The sequence below is a fragment of the Phyllobates terribilis genome, unplaced genomic scaffold (assembly GCF_046119375.1).
Source record: "Phyllobates terribilis strain yellow unplaced genomic scaffold, ASM4611937v1 Scaffold_3__8_contigs__length_932513732, whole genome shotgun sequence".
NCBI lineage: Eukaryota > Metazoa > Chordata > Amphibia > Anura > Dendrobatidae > Phyllobates > Phyllobates terribilis.
Genome location: NW_027362763.1, coordinates 555406423 through 555428238, shown reverse-complemented (window position 1 = coordinate 555428238; position 21816 = coordinate 555406423). Strand labels below are relative to the sequence as shown.

Genomic DNA, 21816 nt, shown 5'->3' with positions numbered 1-21816 from the left:
TATTGGTAATGTCTTGCGACTGGGCACGGAATTGATCCATCGAACTGCAGTTTCTATTGAGATACAGAAATTGTCCCTTAGGTATACCATTACGCAGGTGTGCCAGATGGAAACTTGAATAATGCAAAAGGCTATTGGTAGCTGTGCTCTTGTGAAACAGGGTAGTTTCTAGATGAGTGCATTCAATCGAGATCCTCAGATCTAAGAAATCTACAATGAGAGATGACAATGAAGCAGTTAGCTTGATAGTCCAAGGATTTTGATTTAACTGGACATTAAAGTGATAAAATTCATCCTCTCTGCCTGTCCATAACAATGTCGTCTATATAGCAATACCAACGCAACACGTGTTTGAAATGCTGATAATTTACGCACATGTGTCTCTTCCCACCAACCCATAAAAATGTTGGCATAGCACGGGGCACATCTTGCCCCTATTGCTGTTCCGGACGCCTGCCTATAGAAGACACGGTAAAATTTAAAGGAGCTTTTTTTCTATAACAAGTTGCAAAAGGTCTAAAACAAAGGAGTCATGCTTCCTGTCTCTGGTGGTGTGAAGATTCAAAAAATAAGTGACAACATGAATACCTTGATCATGTTGGATATTCATGATATTCAACATCCATAGTGACCAGTATAGTTTTTGATGGTACAGATAAAATCTCCATAATTGTACTGATGAGGAGAGTCATATTACAAGGTCATTTCTACCATACAAAGTACACCGTAAAAAATTCCCGAAAAACAATGTCAGAATTGCGTTTTTCACAACTTCATCGCACTTGGAATTTTCTTCCTGTTTTCCTGTACATATTGTGTTAAAATGAATGGTGTCATTCCAAAGTACAACTCATCCTGCGAAAAAAAAGTCCTCAAACGGCTATATTGACAGAAATAATAATAAAAGTTATGTATCTTGGTAGTGCACTGCAGGTGTCCTCTCACGGTGCTTCAGCTTTCATTTCTCAGACAGCCAGTGTGTGGGAAAGAGGCAGTACAGCAGAGCTGACAGCACTGCAAATGTGTTTGCAGTGACACTAGGTTCAACTCTGCTGTACTGCATTAGTTATTAGGCACAGCTCTGCCTAAGGAGAAATGAGAGGACAAATGCTGCTGCAAATATGTGTAATGAGACAAACTTTACTTGTTCTGTACTGTGTTAGCTATGATCTCACTGCAGCGATGTGTGAGATTGAGATCAAAGTGACAGTCATTACATGTCAGCTCTAGAGTCAGATTCTCATGCAAATCAGTGTTCTACCCATAGTCCTGAACAGCTCATTTACATATAAGAAAAAATGTGGATTACTCTGGAATAAGACATCAGATATCAAGGTATAATTTTATTCAGATTTCTATGATCTACATGCCCTTATAGACTGCTTAGGAGGGTTGAGCCTACTGACAGATTACCTTTAACTTTCATAGCAGTGAATAGGAGTTATAGAAAGCATATATCACATCAAGCATCACCCAGCAGAAGCCCTGGCTAAGATGGGAATAACCCTTTAAAAGTCTGTAGTAAAATGTCTTCACATGTAGCGCTTTATTTCTATAGTTCTAGTGGTTACATTTTATTAAATATGTGCACATGTAACATTTCTTTTCTTCTCTAAAGGGTGTTTTAATGGTTGGACCACCGGGAACAGGGAAGACTCTCTTAGCCAAAGCTGTTGCAACAGAATGCAAGACTACATTTTTCAATGTTTCATCCTCTACACTTACATCCAAATACAGAGGAGAATCAGAGAAGCTTGTCCGTCTTTTGTTTGAAATGGTAACCCTTAATGCATTCTTATATCAACAAAATTATGTTCATTTAAAATGATTTCTTATTCTTTTGCATGTTTGTCACACTTAAATGTTTCAGATCACAAAACAAATTTAAATATTAGACAAAGATAACACGTGAACAAAAAATGCAGTTTTTAAATGATGGTCTTTATTATTAAGGGAAATAGAAATCCAAACCTACACGGCCCTGTGTGAAAAAGTGATTGCCCCCTAAACCTAAAAACTGATTGGACCACCCTTAGCAGCAACAACTGCAATCAAGCATTTGCGATAATTAGCAATAAGTCTTTTTACAACGCTCTGGAGGAATTTTGGCCAACTCCGCTTTGCAAAATTGTTGTAATTCAGCCATATTGGAGGGTTTCCGAGCATGAACCGCCTTTTTAAGGTCATGCCACAGCATCTCAATCGGATTAACTCCAAAATCTTAATTTTGTTTTTCTTAAGCCATTCAGAGGTCGACTTGCTGGTGTGTTTTGGATTATTGTCCTGCTGCATAACCCAAGTGCTCTTTTTAGCTTGAGGTCACGAACAGATGGCCAGACATTCTCCTTAAGGATTTTTTGGTAGACAGCAGAATTCATGGTTCCATTTACCACAGCAAGTCTCCCAGGTCCTGAAGCTGCGAACAGTCTCTGAGCATCACACTACCACCACCATATTTTATTGTTGGTATGCTGTTCCTTTTCTGAAATGCTTTGTTACTTCTATGCCAGATGTAATGGGACATACACCTTCCAAAAAGTTCAACTTTTGTCTTGTAAGTTCACAGAGTATTCTCTCAAGTCTTGGCGATCATCAACATGTTTTCTGGCAAAACTGAGACGAGTCTTTGTTCATTTTGCTCAGCAGTGCTTTTCGTCTTGGAACTCTGCCATTTTTGCCCAGTCTCTCTCTTATGGTGGAGTCATGAACGCTGACATTACCTGAGGCAAGTGAGGCCTGCAGTCCTTTGCATGTTGTTGTGGGGTCTTTTGTGACCTCTTGGATGAGTCGTTGCTGCGCTCTTGGGGTAATTTTGGTCGGCCGGCCACTCCTGGGAATCTTCACCACTGTTCCATGTTTCGCCATTTGTGGATAATGGCTCTCATTGTGGTTCTCTGGAATCTCAAACCTTTAGAAATGGCTTTATAACCTTTTCTAGACTGATAGATCTCAATTACTTTGTTTCTCATTTGTTCCTGAATTTCTTTGGATCGCAGCATGATGTCTAGGTTTTGAGGATGTTTTGGTCTACTTCACTTTGTAAGGTAGGTCCTATTGAAGTGATTTCTTGATTGAGAACAGATGTGGCAGTAATCAGGCCTGTGTGTGGCTAGGGAAATTGAACTCTGCTTCACAAAGATGTAATAAACCACAGTTAATTTGTGTTTCAAGGGGGTCGGGAGGCAATCACTTTTTCACACAGCTCTCTATAGGTTTGGATTTCTTTTTCCCTTAATAATAAAGAACATTTTGGGTTTATTGTGTTATCTTTGTCTAATGTTTACATTTATGTCATCTGAAACATTTAAGTGTGACAAACATGCAAAAGAATAAGAAATCCGGAATGGGGAAAACACTTTTTCACACCACTGTATATAGGAAGTACCGTATTTTTTGGACTATAAGACGCACCTAGGTTTTAGAGGAGGAAAATAAAAAAATAAGCAAAAAATGTGTTCTCGATGCACTGTCTGCTGACACTGGTATAGGGGTAATGTCCCCCAATTCTGACAATATCCCCCATCCTGGTATATATGCCCCCCTCCTTTCTATTATACGTGGCCCCCATCCCCATCCTGGTATGCTTGGTACCCCTCCATCCTCGTATGCATGGCACCCCTCATCCCTATCCTGGTATACATGGCACCCCTTGTCCCTGTCTTGGTGTGCATGGCACCCCTCGTCCCTGTCTTGGTGTGCATGGCACCCCTCGTCCCTGTCTTGGTGTGCATGGCACCCCTCGTCCCTGTCTTGGTGTGCATGGCACCCCTCGTCCCTGTCTTGGTGTGCATGGCACCCCTCGTCCCTGTCTTGGTGCGCATGGCACCCCTCGTCCCTGTCTTGGTGCGCATGGCACCCCTCGTCCCTGTCTTGGTGCGCATGGCACCCCTCGTCCCTGTCTTGGTGCGCATGGCACCCCTCGCCCCCGTCCTGGTGCGCATGGCAGCCCTCGCCCCCGTCCTGGTGCGCATGGCAGCCCTCGCCCCCGTCGTGGTGCGCATGGCAGCCCTCGCCCCCGTCGTGGTGCGCATGGCAGCCCTCGCCCCCGTCCTGGTGCGCATGGCAGCCCTCGCCCCAGTCCTGGTGCGCATGGCAGCCCTCGCCCCCGTCGTGGTGCGCATGGCAGCCCTCGCCCCCGTCGTGGTGCGCATGGCAGCCCTCGCCCCCGTCGTGGTGCGCATGGCAGCCCTCGCCCCCGTCGTGGTGCGCATGGCAGCCCTCGCCCCCGTCGTGGTGCGCATGGCAGCCCTCGCCCCCGTCCTGGTGCGCATGGCAGCCCTCGCCCCAGTCCTGGTGCGCATGGCAGCCCTCGCCCCCGTCGTGGTGCGCATGGCAGCCCTCGCCCCCGTCGTGGTGCGCATGGCAGCCCTCGCCCCCGTCGTGGTGCGCATGGCAGCCCTCGCCCCCGTCGTGGTGCGCATGGCAGCCCTCGCCCCCGTCGTGGTGCGCATGGCAGCCCTCGCCCCCGTCGTGGTGCGCATGGCAGCCCTCGCCCCCGTCGTGGTGCGCATGGCAGCCCTCGCCCCCGTCGTGGTGCGCATGGCAGCCCTCGCCCCCGTCGTGGTGCGCATGGCAGCCCTCGCCCCCGTCGTGGTGCGCATGGCAGCCCTCGCCCCCGTCCTGGTGCGCATGGCAGCCCTCGCCCCCGTCACGCTGCACATAAAAAAAATAAATAAATAAACACTCGCCTTTCTTCTCTCCTCCAGCTCTGCGTCCTGTCTGCACACACTGATCTCGCCATGTGAGCCGCGTCACTACCATGCACCGCTCACAAGGAGAGATCATCTGCCGGAAGTCACTGCTCCCCACGCCGGGACTGTGTGCACGGGGAGCAGTGACTTCATGCTCCTTAATAGCCGGCACACGGCGTAGCTGCAGCGCGGTTCCTGAATATTGTGAATATTCATTTTCTTTAGCAGCGGGGACAGTGTAGGCTGCTGCCTCCTGTGCCCCGCTCCTCCGCCGCTACCGCTCCCCCCCCCCCACCCCACACACACATATATACATATACACATATATACATATATATATATATATATATATATATATATATATATAAACATTCGGACTATAAGACGCACCCCCATTCGTCTTATAGACTGAAAAATACGGTAAGTTTAATATTACACTTTTAAGCTTTTTTTTTTTTTTTTAAAACAAATTTTAAGGTGGCTGTTAAGAGTTAAGAAATTCACACAGGTGGGCATTTGGTGCAGTTGCAGTTCCTTTTTGCTGAACACCAATTAAACTTTTTGCTTCAGGCACGTTTCTATGCCCCGACAACTATATTTATTGATGAAATTGACTCAATATGCAGCAGACGAGGTACCTCCGAAGAGCACGAAGCCAGTAGAAGAGTAAAAGCAGAGCTTTTAGTTCAGATGGATGGTAACTATTGCTGTTTACTTTATTTAGTAAACTTATGGTAGTTGATTTTTATCATTCGTTAAATTCATCAATATAAAAAAAAAACTATATTTTGATATCCGGTATATGTAATAGTCTTGTTGGAGTAGCCAATTTTTTTCTCTATTTATCACCCAGCATTTGCAAAGTTATCAATTTATGTTCAGTGCTTTATTATCTTATAGCTTTCTTCTTACCCAATCTCTATGGTGCAGTTTCGGTGTCCATTTCATTCTCTTTAGAAGCTGCTTTCAACTGCTGCTTTGCAAGAACTCTATGCTACATTCAAACAATGTATTACGGAAATTCTCCTGTCTGAGTTTATGGATGGGGAGAAGAGTATGTGCTGAATATCTGAATATGATGGCGACAGGGTCTTCAGTAGGGCCTCGACTGTCATGGCAGCCCATTGGTTAATGCAAACATCAACTGTATCACACAGCTCCTTAGCCCACTCTATACTATCTCACACTCGACTTATGTGCTCTTGTTCAATCATCTCTTCATTCAATCTCTGACTTAATGCTGCCATCCTCCCAGGCGGAAGCAGTGCCAGGGATCTAGGCGACTAGGACTTTCTTAAAGGGAATCTTTCTGTAAGATCAACACCAGTGCTGCTAACCGCATATATGGGCATGCAAGTCTGTGAAATGTAAATCCATCGAAACCTTTATATCCTCTATGTGTTGCTGAATTCCCTAGCAATTGCCATTTTCATTTATATGCAAATGAGGTTTAAAGTGCTTTTGGTGTGATACAGCACTGGGCAAGCTATTGCCTCTCGAGGTAGCTTCCCCACCCAGCATCATCTTCTTTAGCTCACTGTCTCATTTCCTTGCCAAGCGCCTGGCATCGTACACACAGTGAGCTATCAGTCAAGCTAAAGAAGATGGCGCTGAGTGGGGAAGCAACCTGGAGAAGAGGCTCCAGGAGTGTGCTGTCAAATCCCGAGCACTTAACGCCTAATTTGCATATGAATGAAAATACTAATTTGTTGGAAATGCAACAACAGTTTTGACATTTAAATCCATCAACACCTTTTATAACTTCTAATTCCAGCACTGACATATTTAGTTTTATGCAAAGTGCACGGACTTTTAAAGAAATAGGAAAAAAATGTTAACAAACCAAATGAAGAAATGTTATTCACTCTGATTGAATCACTGTAAAGGGGTTGTTGTGGAAATGTAAGCATTTCAAAGCCTGAACTGTGGAAGGTACACAAAAGGATATTTTGTGCGCACACAAAAATCAGTTGTAAGATAAGCTGTCCAATAAATATCACAGTAACCCACCTTCCTTTTTTAGGTGTTGGTGGTGCTTCTGAAAATGAAGATCCATCTAAAATGGTAATGGTCCTTGCTGCCACCAATTTTCCATGGGATATTGATGAAGCTTTAAGGAGGCGTTTGGAAAAGCGAATTTATATTCCTTTGCCATCTGGTAGGTGGACAGTTCTTACTTTCCTCTAAAATATTGGACTGAATTTATTTTTTCTATGAATGTGCTGCTGTTTCTTATTGCCATGTTTGTAGAAGCTATACTATTAATGATATAATCCATATGTACACTGTAGTGATTTTTTTTACTACGCTTCTCTGCTTTTCAACGTCAGCGCAAAGATAGGTTCCTTTTTAATGTTCATTGCAATAGTAACAAAGGGAGAGGTTGTTACTTGTCTGTGAAATTCAGAATTAGGCCACCTACACACGTTCAGTATTTGGTCAGTATTTTACATCAGTATGTGTAAGCTATAACCAGGAGTGGGTGATAAATACAGAAGTGGTGACGTGTTTCTATTATACTTATCCTCTGATCGTTCCTCACCTGGTTTTGGCTTATAAATACTGAGGTAAAATACTGACCAAATACTGAACATAAGGATGTGGCGTTAAAGTTGTGGTGATGAACAGTTATTAGTGATGAGCGAGCGTTCTCGATTAACCTTTTCACCAAGCACGCTCGGGTGCTGACCGATTATTTTCGGCGTGCTCGACAACTATGTTCAAGTCGCATGTATAGCGGCTGTTAGACAGCTGTGACACATGCAGGGATTGCCCGCTATCCAGACTATAAGACACCCCCCCCACACACACACTTTCCTCCAAAATTTTGGAGGAATAAAGTGCGTCTTATGGTCCGAAAAATACGGTATATACTGGCAGCCTGAGGCTTATATAGGCGTTATGGATTCATGCTAGTATATTACAAAATGTAACAAATATAGGTTATTTTATAAGGTTCTCTCCTGGGACTAAAAAACAAGTGTCTGTGTCTGTGTTCCCCATTCAGGCAAAAGAAGATGGGGAAAAAAGAAAAAAAAATACACTTTTTTTTTTTTCCTTCTTTTGCCTGAATGGAGAACTCTATATACATCTATCTATGATTATGCCTTTGGGTGCTTTCACACAGCGTTCTGTGTCCCCGTTAGGGCATACATCCTAAAATTCCCCGCAAAACAGGGTCCTGACGTATGCTGTGACGGGGGCCATAGCCCGCAATGGTGACGGCAGAACGAACATGCACTCTGCCGTTCACTTTTTTCGAAAGTGTACGCCCATAGGAGGCGGACACTCAGACACAGCAGCCTACGTCTGAATGGCCCCCGTCACAGCATACGTACGGACCCCGTTTTGTGGGGAATTTTAGGACTTATGCCCCAACGGGGACACAGATCGCAATGTGAAAGCACCCTTAGTGGGTGTGTCTCTAATTTTTGCTATGTCTTCTCCAGCTAAGGGCAGAGGAGAGCTCTTAAGAATAAACCTTAAAGAGTTGGAGTTGGCAGATGATGTTGACATTGACAACATAGCAGAAAACATGGATGGTTATTCTGGTGCAGATATTACCAATGTATGCAGGTATGTCTTACAAAACGAATATGTAATTAATAATAACTAGACTGTGGATATGTTAATTGCAGACTTATACTCAGAATATTTAAAACAAAGTATGCAAATATTAGAATCAACCGTTTATTCGTTAGTGGAGAAATCCACTGCTGACTTGCCTGGTGACTTACTGAGCCTCTGTAGTATTGCATTTATTATGGTAAAGAATAGAATCTGTCACCAGGTTTTTACTATGTAATCTGAGTGCACCATGCTGTAGAGACCCTGATTCCAGTGACGTATCACTTCCCTGGGCTGCTTGCTGTAGTTTTAATAAAATCACTGTTTTCTCTGCTGCAGATCTACCAGTTCTCTGAATACTGAGCTCTGTATAACCCCACCCACGTCTCTGACAGCTTTCTGTGTACACTGTGCATAGGCAGAAACCTGCCAATCAGTGGTGGAGGCAGAATTATACAGAGCTCATGAATATGTTTGACTACCCGGCAGCAGGTTTTACTAGTCCTCTTGTGATTATCTCCTGTTGATAAAACATTGATTTTATCAAAACTACAGCAAACAGTCCAGTAAGTACCATATCTCTGGAATCCCTACTTTATACTGATCTCATATTAGATGGCAAAAACCTGGTATTATAATCCTTTAATACATCTTGACCTATAAATGCACATATCTCTACAGAGACGCTTCTTTGATGGCAATGAGAAGACGCATTGAAGGCTTAACGCCAGAAGAAATTCGCAATCTTTCCAGAGATGATATGCACATGCCTACAACAATGGAAGACTTTGAGATGGCATTGAAGAAAGTGTCCAAATCCGTGTCTGCCTTGGATATTGAAAAATATGAGAAGTGGATAGAGGAGTTTGGGTCTTGTTAGCATGCCTTAAAAACTAGATGTAAAAGATATCAATCTGCCTGAGGTCTTAACTTTTATTTCTGTAGTTTATATCTTTGTTGAGTTGGCACTGGCTGCTGTATTTTTTAATTATTTGTAAACTGCTATCATTCTTAAAATAATAAAAAAAACAACTTTTTGATTCTATTTACTATTTTATAGTAATAGTAATCAGAGGGCGTTAACCAGCCTAGATATTTCTTGTTTTATTTCTCAACACCAGATTTTTAGAGGTGACACACATGAAAGGAGGGCTTACAAAACTTTAGAATCTTGAAAATGTAAAATCTTCTATGCTTGAAATTAAAGGCCAAGTCCTGAGGCTACACTACTGAGTGATACTGGTAACCCCCCACTTTTTTATTTATCAATCAAGGTTTGGTCCTGGAAATTTTGTGAGCATTCAAGTCATCAAATTAAAAAATTTCTACATCCTACCTGGCCCAAACAGATATGTTTACATTTTTTCTAACATTCAAGATGGTTCTTAAATAAGCATTCCCAGGTTTTTTTGGGGTTTTTTTCCCCAGCACTGCACCACCTGTCTGTCGCACTCTGCACTTATATGCTATACTAGCTACTGAACCTGTTCTACACCCAAGTGGCGAGCATTTTTATTGGTACATTTCCGGCGCCATTTTTTTTTTCAAGACACCATTGTTTGTGAATTCACATATAGTGTGTCTTCAATAAAATGGCGCCGGAGATCATGGTATGCGCATGCGCTGACTGACACCATTTTATTGAAGTAATGCATTACAACGTCAACATAGCAGTGCTATGTTGACATTGTAGTACAATACTTCAATAAAATGGCGCCGGAGTCAGCGTATGCGTATATTGCGCTGTCCAGCGCCATTTTATTGAAGACCTTGTATATGCGAATTCGCAGACAATGTCCTAAAAAAAAATGGCGCCGGAGTCAGCGCATGTTCATACCGCTCTATTCAGCGCCATTTTTTTTTTTTTAAGTATTTTGCTATAAAATTAAAGGGATCCTGTCATCAGAAAAACACTATTAATCTGCAGATATGCGGTTAATCTGCAGGTTAATAGCGTTATTATGCTGCCCGGCGCTAGCATGTAGCCGAATGCAGCGAGGAGAAAATTAACTTTATTCTACTCCCACCCACCCCCCTCAGCATTCGGTTTCAGTCACGGAGGCGGTGCCAGGTGCCAGTTCGGTCACCGCTCTTGGTACATAGAGAGGCTGCTGTAACCGTTCCCCCAGCACTGAGTGATACTGGCCCTACGTTGAGGCCTGCTGTCAGTCAGGGCTGGAGGCGCTGTTACAGCGGCCGCTCTGTATTCTCAGCGCAATGACTGAACTGGCGCCGACCCCATGACTCAAACCAAATGGTCCCCCATCCTGGAATATGCTCCCTCATCCTGGTATATGCTCCCCCATCCTGCTGGTGTGGAGGTTTCACCAATTTAAGATACACTAGGTAACTGCTCTCCTCCAAATCTCCAAATTAAAGATGTCCAAGTGCATGCAAAGAAGCTAATTAACCAAATTTGCTAATCTGGTTGAAAAACTTCACTCAGAGACTGAACCACGCAAAATGGCATACTTTATTACGTAGACATGGGGTTATATAGTATTCTACTTCTAGGTGGGATTAGTAAAATTAATTGCTCTTTCTGATAACTTTGCACACTGCAATTTGCTCATCCATGTATCTCTTGGTCTCCGTAAGGCTATGTGCCCACAATGCAGAAATGCTCGGGATTTTTTCCTGAGCGTTTCTGCATCTCCCTGGCAGAAGAAACACATGCGGATTGTACATGCGTTTTTCCTGCCAGGGACATGCGGATGTGAAGGGTTCTTCACATGCATTTCCGCATGCGGGTTGACAAGCGCTTTCCAAGCGATTTTAGCATCACTTGGAAAGTGCTTGTCAACTTTGTCACACTATATAAATCCATGCAACCGGCATGGATTTATATACTGTGACCTTTTAAAGAATGGTAAAAAATAAATCTATACTTACCTTCCGATGGCCCCCGGAGTCTTGCTTCACTCCGTCCTGGCTGCCGGCAGCTCACAGTACACTACACTGAAGGACCTGCCGTCACATGACTATGACGTCAGCGCAGGTCCTTCAGTCCACCGCGATCTGCCGGCAAGGGAAGACAAGGAGACCGGGGGGCCATCAGAAGGTATCCTATTTATTTTTTATTTTATTCTTTTTTTTTTACAGGTTCTATGGTACCCGGGTCCGGAAGAGAGTCTCCTGTCCTCCAGACCCGGGTACCATTCGCACATTGAAACGCATGGATTCTGCATGTACAGATGCAGTGATTCGTAATCCATGCGTTCCAATGCAAGTCAATGGCGGCGAAAACGCAGCACTTCCGCAAAATAATTGGTAGTGCTGCTTTTTTTTCCGCAATGATAATCCGCAGCGGAAATTTCCACAGCATGTGCACAGCACATGCGGATTATCATTGGGGAACATGGCAGGCCTTCTACCATGCGTTTTTTAAGCGTTTTTGCCGCTGCGGAAACGCTTAAAAAACGCATCATGGGCACACAGCCTAACGCCTTAGGAATTCTGATGGGAGGGGTGAGTTTGTCTTACAGCGCCATCTTTGCCAACTCGACATGAATCTCTCGGTTATCAGCCATGCACATGCATACGTCATTCCCAGGAAATCATTTAATAGTTCGTGTCTACAATAAAAACAGAAGCTGTTATATATTAATTAACTATTAACATAATCCATGTGCATATACACATTTGCATACATACACATACAGTGCCTACAAGTAGTATTCAACCCCCTGCAGATTTAGCTGGTTGACACATGCGGAATTAACTTGGCATTGTGACATTTGTACTGTAGATCAGCCTGGAAGTGGGAAATGCACTGCAGCAATTTTTTTTTTTTTTTTTTAAAACGTAAAAAGTTATTTCAGAGTGTCATTTATTATTCAACCCCTCAAACCACAAGAATTCTGTTTGGTCCCCCTAAAGTATTAAGAAGTAGTTCAGGCACCAAGAATAATGAACTTCACATGTGTGGATTAAAGATCTCTTTTGCCAGCCTTTACTGACTATTTAAGACCCTCCCCAAACTTGTGAACAGCACTCAGACATGGTCAACATGGGAAAGACAAAGGAGCATTCCAAGGCCATCAGAGACAAGATCGTGGAGGGTCACAAGGCTGGCAAGGGGTACAAAACCCTTTCCAAGGAGTTGGGCCTAACTGTCTCCACTGTTAGGGGCAACATCCGTAAGTGGAAGGCTTATGAAACTACTGTTAGCCTTCCACGGCCAGGACAGCCTTTGAAAGTGTCCTCCCGTGCCGAGGCCAGGCTTGTCCGAAGAGTCAAGGCTAACCCAAGGACAACAAGGAAGGAGCTCCGGGAAGATCTCATGGCAGTGGGGACATTGGTTTCAGTCAATACCATAAGTAACGTACTCCACCGCAATGGTCTCCGTTCCAGACGAGCCCGTAAGGTACCTTTACTTTCAAAGCGTCATGTCAAGGCTCGTCTACAGTTTGCTCATGATCACTTGGAGGACTCTGAGACAGACTGGTTCAAGGTTCTATGGTCTGATGAGACCAAGATCGAGATCTTTGGTGCCAACCACACACGTGACGTTTGGAGACTGGATGGCACTGCATACGACCCCAAGAATACCATCCCTACAGTCAAGCATGGTGGTGGCCGCATCATGCTGTGGGGCTGTTTCTCTGCCAAGGGGCCTGGCCATCTGGTCCGCATCCATGGGAAGATGGATAGCATGGCCTACCTGGAGATTTTGGCCAAGAACCTCCACTCCTCCATCAAGGATCTTAAGATGGGTCGTAATTTCATCTTCCAACAAGACAACGACCCAAAGCACACAGCCAAGAAAACCAAGGCCTGGTTCAATAGGGAAAAAGTCAAGGTGTTGGAGTGGCCTAGTCAGTCTCCTGACCTTAACCCAATTGAAAACTTGTGGAAGGAGCTCAAGAATAAAGTCCACATGAGACACCCAAAGAACCTAGATAACTTGGAGAAGATCTGCATGGAGGAGTGGGCCAAGATAACTTCACAGACCTGTGCCGGCCTGATCAGGTCTTATAAAAGACGATTATTAGCTGTAATTGCAAACAAGGGTTATTCCACAAAATATTAAACATAGGGGTTGTATAATAATTGACCCACACTTTTATGTTTAAAATTTAATAAAATTCAACTGAGCAACATAACTTTTTGGTTTGTAAGATTTATGCTTCTGTTCATAAAACCTACTCTCGTTTGCAGTTTGAAGGCTCTAACTTATTTGCATCTTATCAAACCAGCTAAATCTGCAGGGGGTTGAATACTACTTGTAGGCACTGTAGATTATTCCATCATCTTTATTAATTCTCACTGATTAGGTAATCTATTAAAAGAAACTAATTGATTTTCTGTAATATATATATTTTACCTTGACAGCCCCCCCCCCCCCTAAAATCAATTATTTGCTTTTAATATTCATATGCTAAAAATCATAGGGGGAGAAGGAATTGACCCTATGTTAAGGCTATTCTGGAACCCTATGATGTGACGGGCGCCACGTCCCTTTTAGGCGGACCCACTGACGTTCCTAAATCTAACTCAAACGAAGACCTACAGGAAAGGGATGGAGACCCTAAATGATATAGTGACTGGGTAATCAAGGGCCACGCCTAACACAGAAATATGGATATTAACTTTACAAACTCATTTACTTCCTGTAATCTTTCTGTCACAACACCTTTGTTCTGTGGGGAACTGTTTGTTCATAGGCCTCTTCATTAGATTCTTCGGACAAGACGCTGACAGGTACTGCTGCATCTAGTGTTTTGGCAATTAACCTCTTGACACAGGGAATCACACAGATTAGCAATACACTAATTAGAATTATCACACTTAGCAAAATAATTCCCCCTTGGATTAACCAACTCTTCCAATCTCTTATCCAAGAAAAATATTTATCCCAGGGATCAGTCACACCTGAATTCCTTTCCAGTTCTTCACTTAAATCTGTCAATTTTTTTGAGAGCCTTAGTAACTTTCCCTGTAGGGCCGGTATTGTCTGGGATATAAGTACAACAATGCTCACCTGTCATTTTGCGTACCCCTCTTTTTTTCTGCAAGTAACATATCCAGAGCTATTCTGTTTTGGAAGGCATGGTAGATGTGGGTGCTAGTTGGTCAGCTATCCCTTGTAAGGCATCTTTGGTGTAATTGACAAATCTTTGTTGGTTATAATATATGTAATTTATCCAATCTACTTTCTTGTTAACGGTTATTATGGGTATTATGAACTCAAATCCCGCCTTCACTTGGTCTCGGGCCTTGAATTCGTCTGGCACCCCTCCCTAGGCACTCCGAGAACATCAATATATATGTGGGTCAAAACTGCTTTTGGGGTTAACTTCTCTCTTGAGAAGACTGGAATATCATTCTCTTTAGTAATTGCTTGGAATGCATGTGTTACCGTAGCAAAGGCTTCCCCCATAGCTACCGTCATCAGAAAAAGGAGCATCAGGGTTGTGTGTCTGAGACCGCCTTCTTGCAATGGGATGCGTGGACCCATGATGTTCGGCCTTCACAGCTGTAGGTGATGTAAGCAACACTTGGTAGGGCCCTTCAAATCTGGCGTCCAGTGTGCCTCGCACATGATTCTTTATCCAGACAAAATCTCCAGGCTGGATGTTGTGAGTACCTGGTTCAAGATTTGAGTCTGGAATAGAAGAGTACACTGTAGCATGTGTTAGTTTTAACTCTTTAGCAAGTCCGACAACAAAATTCACAAGCTTATCATTCCCTGAACTAAGCTGCTGTGGGTAATATTGACCCATTCTAGGTGGCCCCCCAAACAAGTTCTCACATGGTGTGAGCCCTGTGGGTTGTCTCGGTATTTCGGACTGAGTATAGGGCAATAGGCAGAACCATGGAAGTGACAATTCTTTACTGGCTTTAAGAATTTTGTTTTTCAAAGTGCCATTCATCCTTTCAACTCTGCCGCTACATAGAGGATGATAAGGAGTATGTAGGCCCAAATCCGCCCCAATCATCTCCCAGATTGATTTGGTAACTTCTGCAGTTAAGGCGGATCCTTGATCACTTTCAATCACTTCTGGAATCAGTTCTGCCAGAAGCCTTTTCACTGTAGTTCTAGCAGTCATGTTGGCTACTGGGTATGCTTCTGTCCAGCCGGAAAACATATCCACCACCAGAACATATTCATATCTTCCAGTCTTGGGTAATTGCATGTGATCAATTTGGATTCTCTGGAAAGGATACTGTGACTTTGCCGGTTTCTTCTTTGGCACATGTTCTGTTCTTCCGGGATTGCAAGTGCTACAAATCTCACGACTCCTAGTATAGTTTGTAGCAAGAGCTGAGATCTCGGGTGCAATATAGAGTTTATTGATAGCTGAAATCATCTGATTCTTCCCTCTATGTACCTTTCCATGAGCCGACTGAACCACTGCAGGATACAGTGCTCTTGGCAGACATATTCTTCTTCCCACTCTCCAGATTCCATCATTACAAAACGTTCCTCCCTGTCCAATCCTGCCTTGTTTTTCTTCTTCTGTTACCGCATTCTGCCGGTCCACTAAAGTCCTGTGTGCCGGATTCTCTTCCAGTCTTTGCTCCTCTTCATCTTCATCCTCCTCTTCTTCCAACCCCAAATTTCTCATTCTCGTTTCTTCCTCATCCCCTCGTTGTCTCTGACTTCTGGTGAGCACAAACACCTCCTTCCCCCCCGACAACTCTGCTTCCTCTGGAAATATTGGTTCCATAGCTGCTGCTTTTGCTGTAATGTCAGCCAGATGATTCCCCTTGGCTTCCTCCGAATTCAGTTTCCCATGAGCCTTAATTTTGATCACAGCCACCTGCTTAGGTAACTTCAGAGCTTCTAGCAGACTTCTCACTGTCTCTGCAGTCCGGATTGGAGCTCCAATGGCAGTCTTGCAGCCCCTCAGGGCCCATATCAGGCCAAAGTCGTGGGCAATCCCGAATCCGTACCTCTAGTCCATGTAGATATTGGCCACTCGACTCTCTGCGCACTTGCAGGCTTCGGTCAGAGCATACAGTTCGGCCTTTTGAGCTGACATATAAGATGGCAGTGGTCCAGCAGAAACAACCGTTGGTGGGGACACCACCGCATTTCCAGTATGGTAAGTTCCATATTCATCTGCGTATCTGGACCCGTCAGTATACAGTATCAGATCCACTTCAGGCCTTGGCTGTTCAGAGACAGTAGGTAGGTGAGAGGTTTCTGCCTTCATGACCTCAAGGCCATCATGGTCACTCGAATCAGGGTATTCATGGTCTTCTGAGGACCCTCCTAAGTCTTCAGAGCAGTCCCCCCTTGACAGAGGAAGCAGAGTGGAGAGGTTCAAGACAATACACCGCCGAAGAGCTATATTTTCTGGTAAAAGGAGCTCACATTGGATTCTGACACGACGTTGCATAGATGGTTGTGCTGGGTTTGTGCAAGGGTAACTTTCAAATCATGAGGGTCCAGTATAGTTGTAGGATGGCCAAGTACAACATCTGCTGTTCTGTGGAGGAGTTCTGTAGCTGCCAGCACTGCTTTGAGACATGTTGGAGCTGTTTGCGCCACTGGATCCAATTTACTGGAATAATATCCAATGGGTCTCATGTGGCCTCCATGTTTTTGTGCCAGAACTCCTGAGGCATGGCCACATGCTTCAAAGACAAATAGAAATAATGAAAATTCATAGTTGGGAATCCCCAGTGCAGGGGCTGAAATGATGAGTTCTTTCAACTGGTCCATTGCATCCTCAGCTTCTTGGTCAGAATGTAGGTCAAGCTCAGAAGAGTGGACCCGATCATATAGAGGTTTGCTTGAGAACTGACGCGTTAGGGATCCACTGCCTGCAGTATGTGACCATTCCCAGGAAAGCTTGGAGTTGTTTGACAGTTCTCGGGTACGGGATGTCACGGATGGCAGTTTTCCGCTCTTCAGTGAGATGCTTGGTACCTTGGGATATGCAATGACCCAAAATCACAACTTTGGTACAACACCATTGTAGCTTTCGCAGAGTAACTTTGCATCCGATGGTGGCCAGAAATCGGAGCAAAGAATAGCTGAACCTGTGGGAAGTTTGGTCATCGTGACAACAGAGGAGTAGATCATCGACATATTGTATCAATGTGACTTTAGGGTTCTCACTCTTCCAGGGTTGGAGACAGGTAGTTAAGGCCAGTGTGTTGTGATGAGGAGAGTTTTGAGCTCTTTGAGGCATAACGGTCCAGGTGTACTGTACTCCTCTGTGTGTAAAAGCAAAAAGATACTGACAGTCTGGATGCAGAGGCACACTGAAGAAGGCGTTTGCCAAGTCGATTACTGTAAAATGCATTGCCTCAGGGGGAATTTCACTGAGTAATGTATGTGGATTTGGCACCACTGGGGTCTCCAGGATTGTAACTGCATTCACAGCTCTCAGATCTTGCACCATCCTAAATTTATCCGGTTCTTCTCTTGCAGTTTTTCCCCTCCCCCATGACAGCACACCTTGAGAGAGGATCCGCCCCACCAAGGACAGGAAACCGTCTGAAGTAAAAGGGCGGTACCTCTCCCTCGCTTCAGTTGGTTTCCTGTCCTTGATGGGGAACCTGTCTGGAAGAAAGAAGACTTACCTGGGGCTGTCCCGGTGTGGAAGATCGGGCACTGGCCTGTGCACCGGGTTCAGTATCCCAGAAGCGCCGTCCGCAGCTTCCCCTGGGGTCTCTGCGCCGAGCGGGGCGCACGCGGTGAGGCAGGCTCTGTCCTCCCGGAGACCGCGGCGCCGTCCTCCCCCTGCAGTGTGGAACGCTTCCGGGTGTGACGCGCCTGACGTCACGGCGCAGGGCACGCTGGGAGCGGCGCGCTGGGTGACGTCAGGAGGCGGCGCCGATCCAAGATGGCGGCGCCCATCGGAGCGTCCCAGGCCGTTTTTTTTTTTTTTTTTTCAACGGCGCTCCGGCCTGAGGAAGGGGGAGGGCCCACAGACCGGAGGAGGCTGGATGGCCCTATATTTAAGGAGGGGGAGCTATCCTGGAAGCGTGGTGCGCTTCTGAGACATGGCTGATCCAGATAGCCAGGAGCAGCAGCAGCTTACCCCCCCACCTCAGCAACAGAAAAAGCAGAGGGATGCATCGTTTACAGACAGCCGCTCGAGTAATCGTAGTGGCAGACGCAGGAGTAAGGCTTCGAGTGCCTCGGGACCATCCAGAATGGAATCATCGGTTCCGCGACAGCCTCCGAATCCGGTACCCGTTTGTGACCTCCGAGGGTGAGTGAGCTTCGTGAATGTCACTGGTTAATAACGGGAAGTCTCTTATGTGCTTCCTTTTTTTAGGAGCCTAAGAAGAGTAGTGCCAAGCAAAAGCATAGAATGTGTGCCCTTTGCCAAGCTTCTCTCTCAGTAGAGTGGCAGAAACCACTTTGCCAGGGCTGTGTGACCAAAACCATAGCTGAGAATTCCCGGGATTTTGCTGCAGATTTAAAGTCCATAGTACATGCAGAAGTTCAGGGCTCCCTGAAAGGGTTCCTTAGAGGGAAGAAAAGGCCCCGTAGAGAGGTTTCCCCCGTCTCTGATTCCTCCCAGTCCGAGGAGCAGTGGGATTCATCGTCCTCTTCCTCATCGGGGGGCGGTAGACCCTGCTTCCCCATTGAGAATACAGACAGACTGGTTAGGGCAGTAAGATCAACCATGGGTCTGGAGGAAGAGAGAGCATCTAAATCCCGGGAGGACATCATGTTTGCGGGCTTGGGAGAGAAGAAGAGACGCTCATTTCCGGTTAACAGTAAGATTCAGGGCCTCATTGACCGGGAGTGGAGGAGACCTGAGAGATCAGAGGCTTTACCCTCCTTCTCCAAAAGAAGGTACCCCTTCGAAGAGAAGGATGCGGAACCTTGGGATAAGATCCCCAAGGTGGACGGGACTGTGGCAAGGTCATCGAAAAGATCTTCCCTGCCCTTGGAGGACTCTGGCGTCCTAAAAGATGCCCTGGATAAAAGAGCTGACTCCTTCCTGCGCCACACGTGGGAGACGGCGGCAGGTGGCCTAAAACCAGCGGTGGCTAGCACCTGTGTGGCGAGGTCCTTGATGGTGTGGCTCCAACAGCTGGAAGACCAGCTTAAAGATAAAAAGGTCTCCAGACAGGCAATACTTGCAGAGCTACCTCTAATACAAACAGCATCTGCCTTCCTGGCCGACTCTTCAGCTGACTCGGTTAGACTGTCAGCTAGGGCAGCGGGACTATCCAACGCAGCCAGGCGGGCCTTGTGGCTCAAAGGTTGCCCAGGCGACCTACCTTCGAAACAGAAACTGTGCTCCCTCCCATGTGATGGTAGACTCCTGTTTGGCCAAAAGTTAGAAGACCTGTTGGAAAAAGCAGGCGATAAAACCAAAGGGTTCCCGGGATTTTCGGGGGAACCAAGAAGATTTAGTTTTCGGAGGAGAAAATTTAACCGGGGTCGTCCTCCGGGAGACGAAAAGAAATGGGAAGCCAAGTCCAAAAAAGAATCGGGCTACATGTTTGGAGGACCATCCTCGAGTTCGAAGAGATCCTCCCAATGACGCCAGGCTGGAAGTGGGTGGAAGGCTTTCCCACTTTCTTCCAGCTTGGGATGCGATAACAGCAAACCCCTGGATTCTGAAAATTATCAGTGGGGGCCTGAAGATCCGGTTCAGCCAGACCCCCTGGCGGACCTTTGTGGTTACCCCCCCTACGAAAGGTCCAGGAAGAACAATTAGCCCTGGAAACAGAAGTGTTAGAGTTAGTAGGAAAGCAGGTCCTTCTCGAAGTACCAGCAACACAGAGAGGGAGGGGGTTCTATTCCCCACTATTCATGATAAAAAAAAACAAACGGGTCCTTAAGGACCATCATCAACCTCAGGAGTCTGAACCAAGTAGTAGAAAACCAGACTTTCAAGATGGAGTCAGTAAGCTCGGCAGTGAAGCTCTTACATCGCAACTGCTTTATGGCTGTAATAGACTTGAAGGACGCATATTATCACGTCCCAATCCATCCGGAGTATCAGAAGTATCTGAGAGTAGCTCTGTTTATTCAGGGGAAGCTGAGGCATTTTCAGTTTGCTGCCCTACCCTTTGGCCTCTCCATTGCCCCGAGAATATTTACGAAACTAATAGCAGAAGTGACAGCCTTCCTACGGATCAAGAATGTAGTGATCGTGCCATATTTAGACGACTTCTTGATAATAGGGAAAACAGAAGCCCACTGCTCCAGTCAGCTCCTAGTGGTCACGGAAGTGTTGCATCAGCTGGGGTGGTTAGTAAATTTCCAAAAATCAAGACTAACCCCCTCCAGGACTTAGACCTTTCTGGGTCTAATCCTAGACTCTCGTCGCCAAACCTGCTTCCTCCCAGAGGACAAAATCTGCAGGTTGATTGCATTAGTCTCGAAGGCCATTCAAGCTCCAGAGATGTCTCTGAGAGAGGCAATGTCCCTCCTGGGTTCTATGACGGCCTGTCTCCCAGCAGTAATGTGGGCCCAGGGGCATATGAGGCGGCTTCAGTGGGAGGTCCTGTCAGCACAGAGGTCCTGCAACGGGCATTTAGAAGGCAGGCTCTCTCTCTCCCCACAAGTAGTAGATTCCCTTTCGTGGTGGACAGTCAGGGGAAATCTAACCGCAGGCGTTCAATGGTCCAGACCAGTAGATCGGGTAATTACGACCGACGCAAGCAGTTCCGGATGGGGGGGTCATCTGGCAGAACTCGCAATACAGGGTCACTGGGCTTACCACGAGGGGGGAGCATCCTCAAACTTAAAGGAGCTTTGGGCCGTAGAAAGATCCCTCAGGGCCTTCCTCCCTCACATCCAAAATCACCATGTCCAGGTCAGGTCCGACAACCGGACAGCAGTAGCCTATGTGAATCACCAAGGAGGGACAAGGTCACGCCCTCTGATGGTGGTGGCAGACAGGATCCTAGGTCTAGCAGAGCGAAACCTCCTATCCCTCAGCGCCCTTCACATAAAGGGGATAGAAAACGTGAAAGCAGATTTTCTAAGCCGCCATACCCTAAGACAGGGGGAGTGGGGGTTGAACCCGGAGGTCTTCCATCAGATTGTCCAGTTATGGGGGCAGCCAGACATAGACCTGTTCGCCACAAGGGCAAACAGAAAGGTGCAGAGATTTTGCTCCCTAAATCCGGCAGAAAATCCCCATGCCGTAGATGCCCTCCAGATTCCTTGGGGGTTCAGGAAGGCCTATGCCTTTCCGCCATTAGTGATGATTCCAGTAGTGGTGAGGAAGATCCGGGAGGAAGGCGCCAGGGTGATTTTGATAGCCCCTTTTTGGCCCAAGAGGCCTTGGTTCTCTCTGCTTCGGCTAATGTCGGTGTCAGATCCCTTGATTCTACCAGAGAGGCCGGACCTTCTCATGCAGGGACCAGTATTCCATGCCCAGGCCAGGGGGTTCCATCTTTCGGCATGGAATTTGAGAGGTCGCTATTGAGTAGCAAGGGGTTTTCACCAGGCTTAGTTTCTACTTTATTGGGGAGCAGAAAACCAATTACAACTAAGATTTATAGCAGGGTTTGGGGTAAATTCCTAGAGTTTATAGATATCCCGCTATCGAGCAAACCTCCGATCAGAGGGATCCTGGAATTTCTGCAAAAGGGGCGGGACCTAGGAGGCAGCGATCATGCT

General features: G+C 45.8%; 1 protein-coding gene across 2 annotated transcripts in view; it reads left to right on the top strand.

Moving 5' to 3' along the window:
• The window catches only part of KATNA1 (katanin catalytic subunit A1), a 63872-nt gene extending 54569 nt beyond the window's left edge, over window positions 1-9303 (top strand). For both annotated transcript variants that reach the window (XM_073671404.1, XM_073671403.1), the window contains exons 7-11: window positions 1619-1777; window positions 5262-5388; window positions 6715-6849; window positions 8141-8267; window positions 8940-9303. In XM_073671404.1, coding sequence (XP_073527505.1) covers window positions 1619-1777; window positions 5262-5388; window positions 6715-6849; window positions 8141-8267; window positions 8940-9138 — 747 coding nt within the window. In that variant the 3' untranslated portion in view covers window positions 9139-9303. The remainder of the gene's footprint in view (window positions 1-1618; window positions 1778-5261; window positions 5389-6714; window positions 6850-8140; window positions 8268-8939) is intronic.
• Window positions 9304-21816: the final 12513 nt, after the last annotated feature.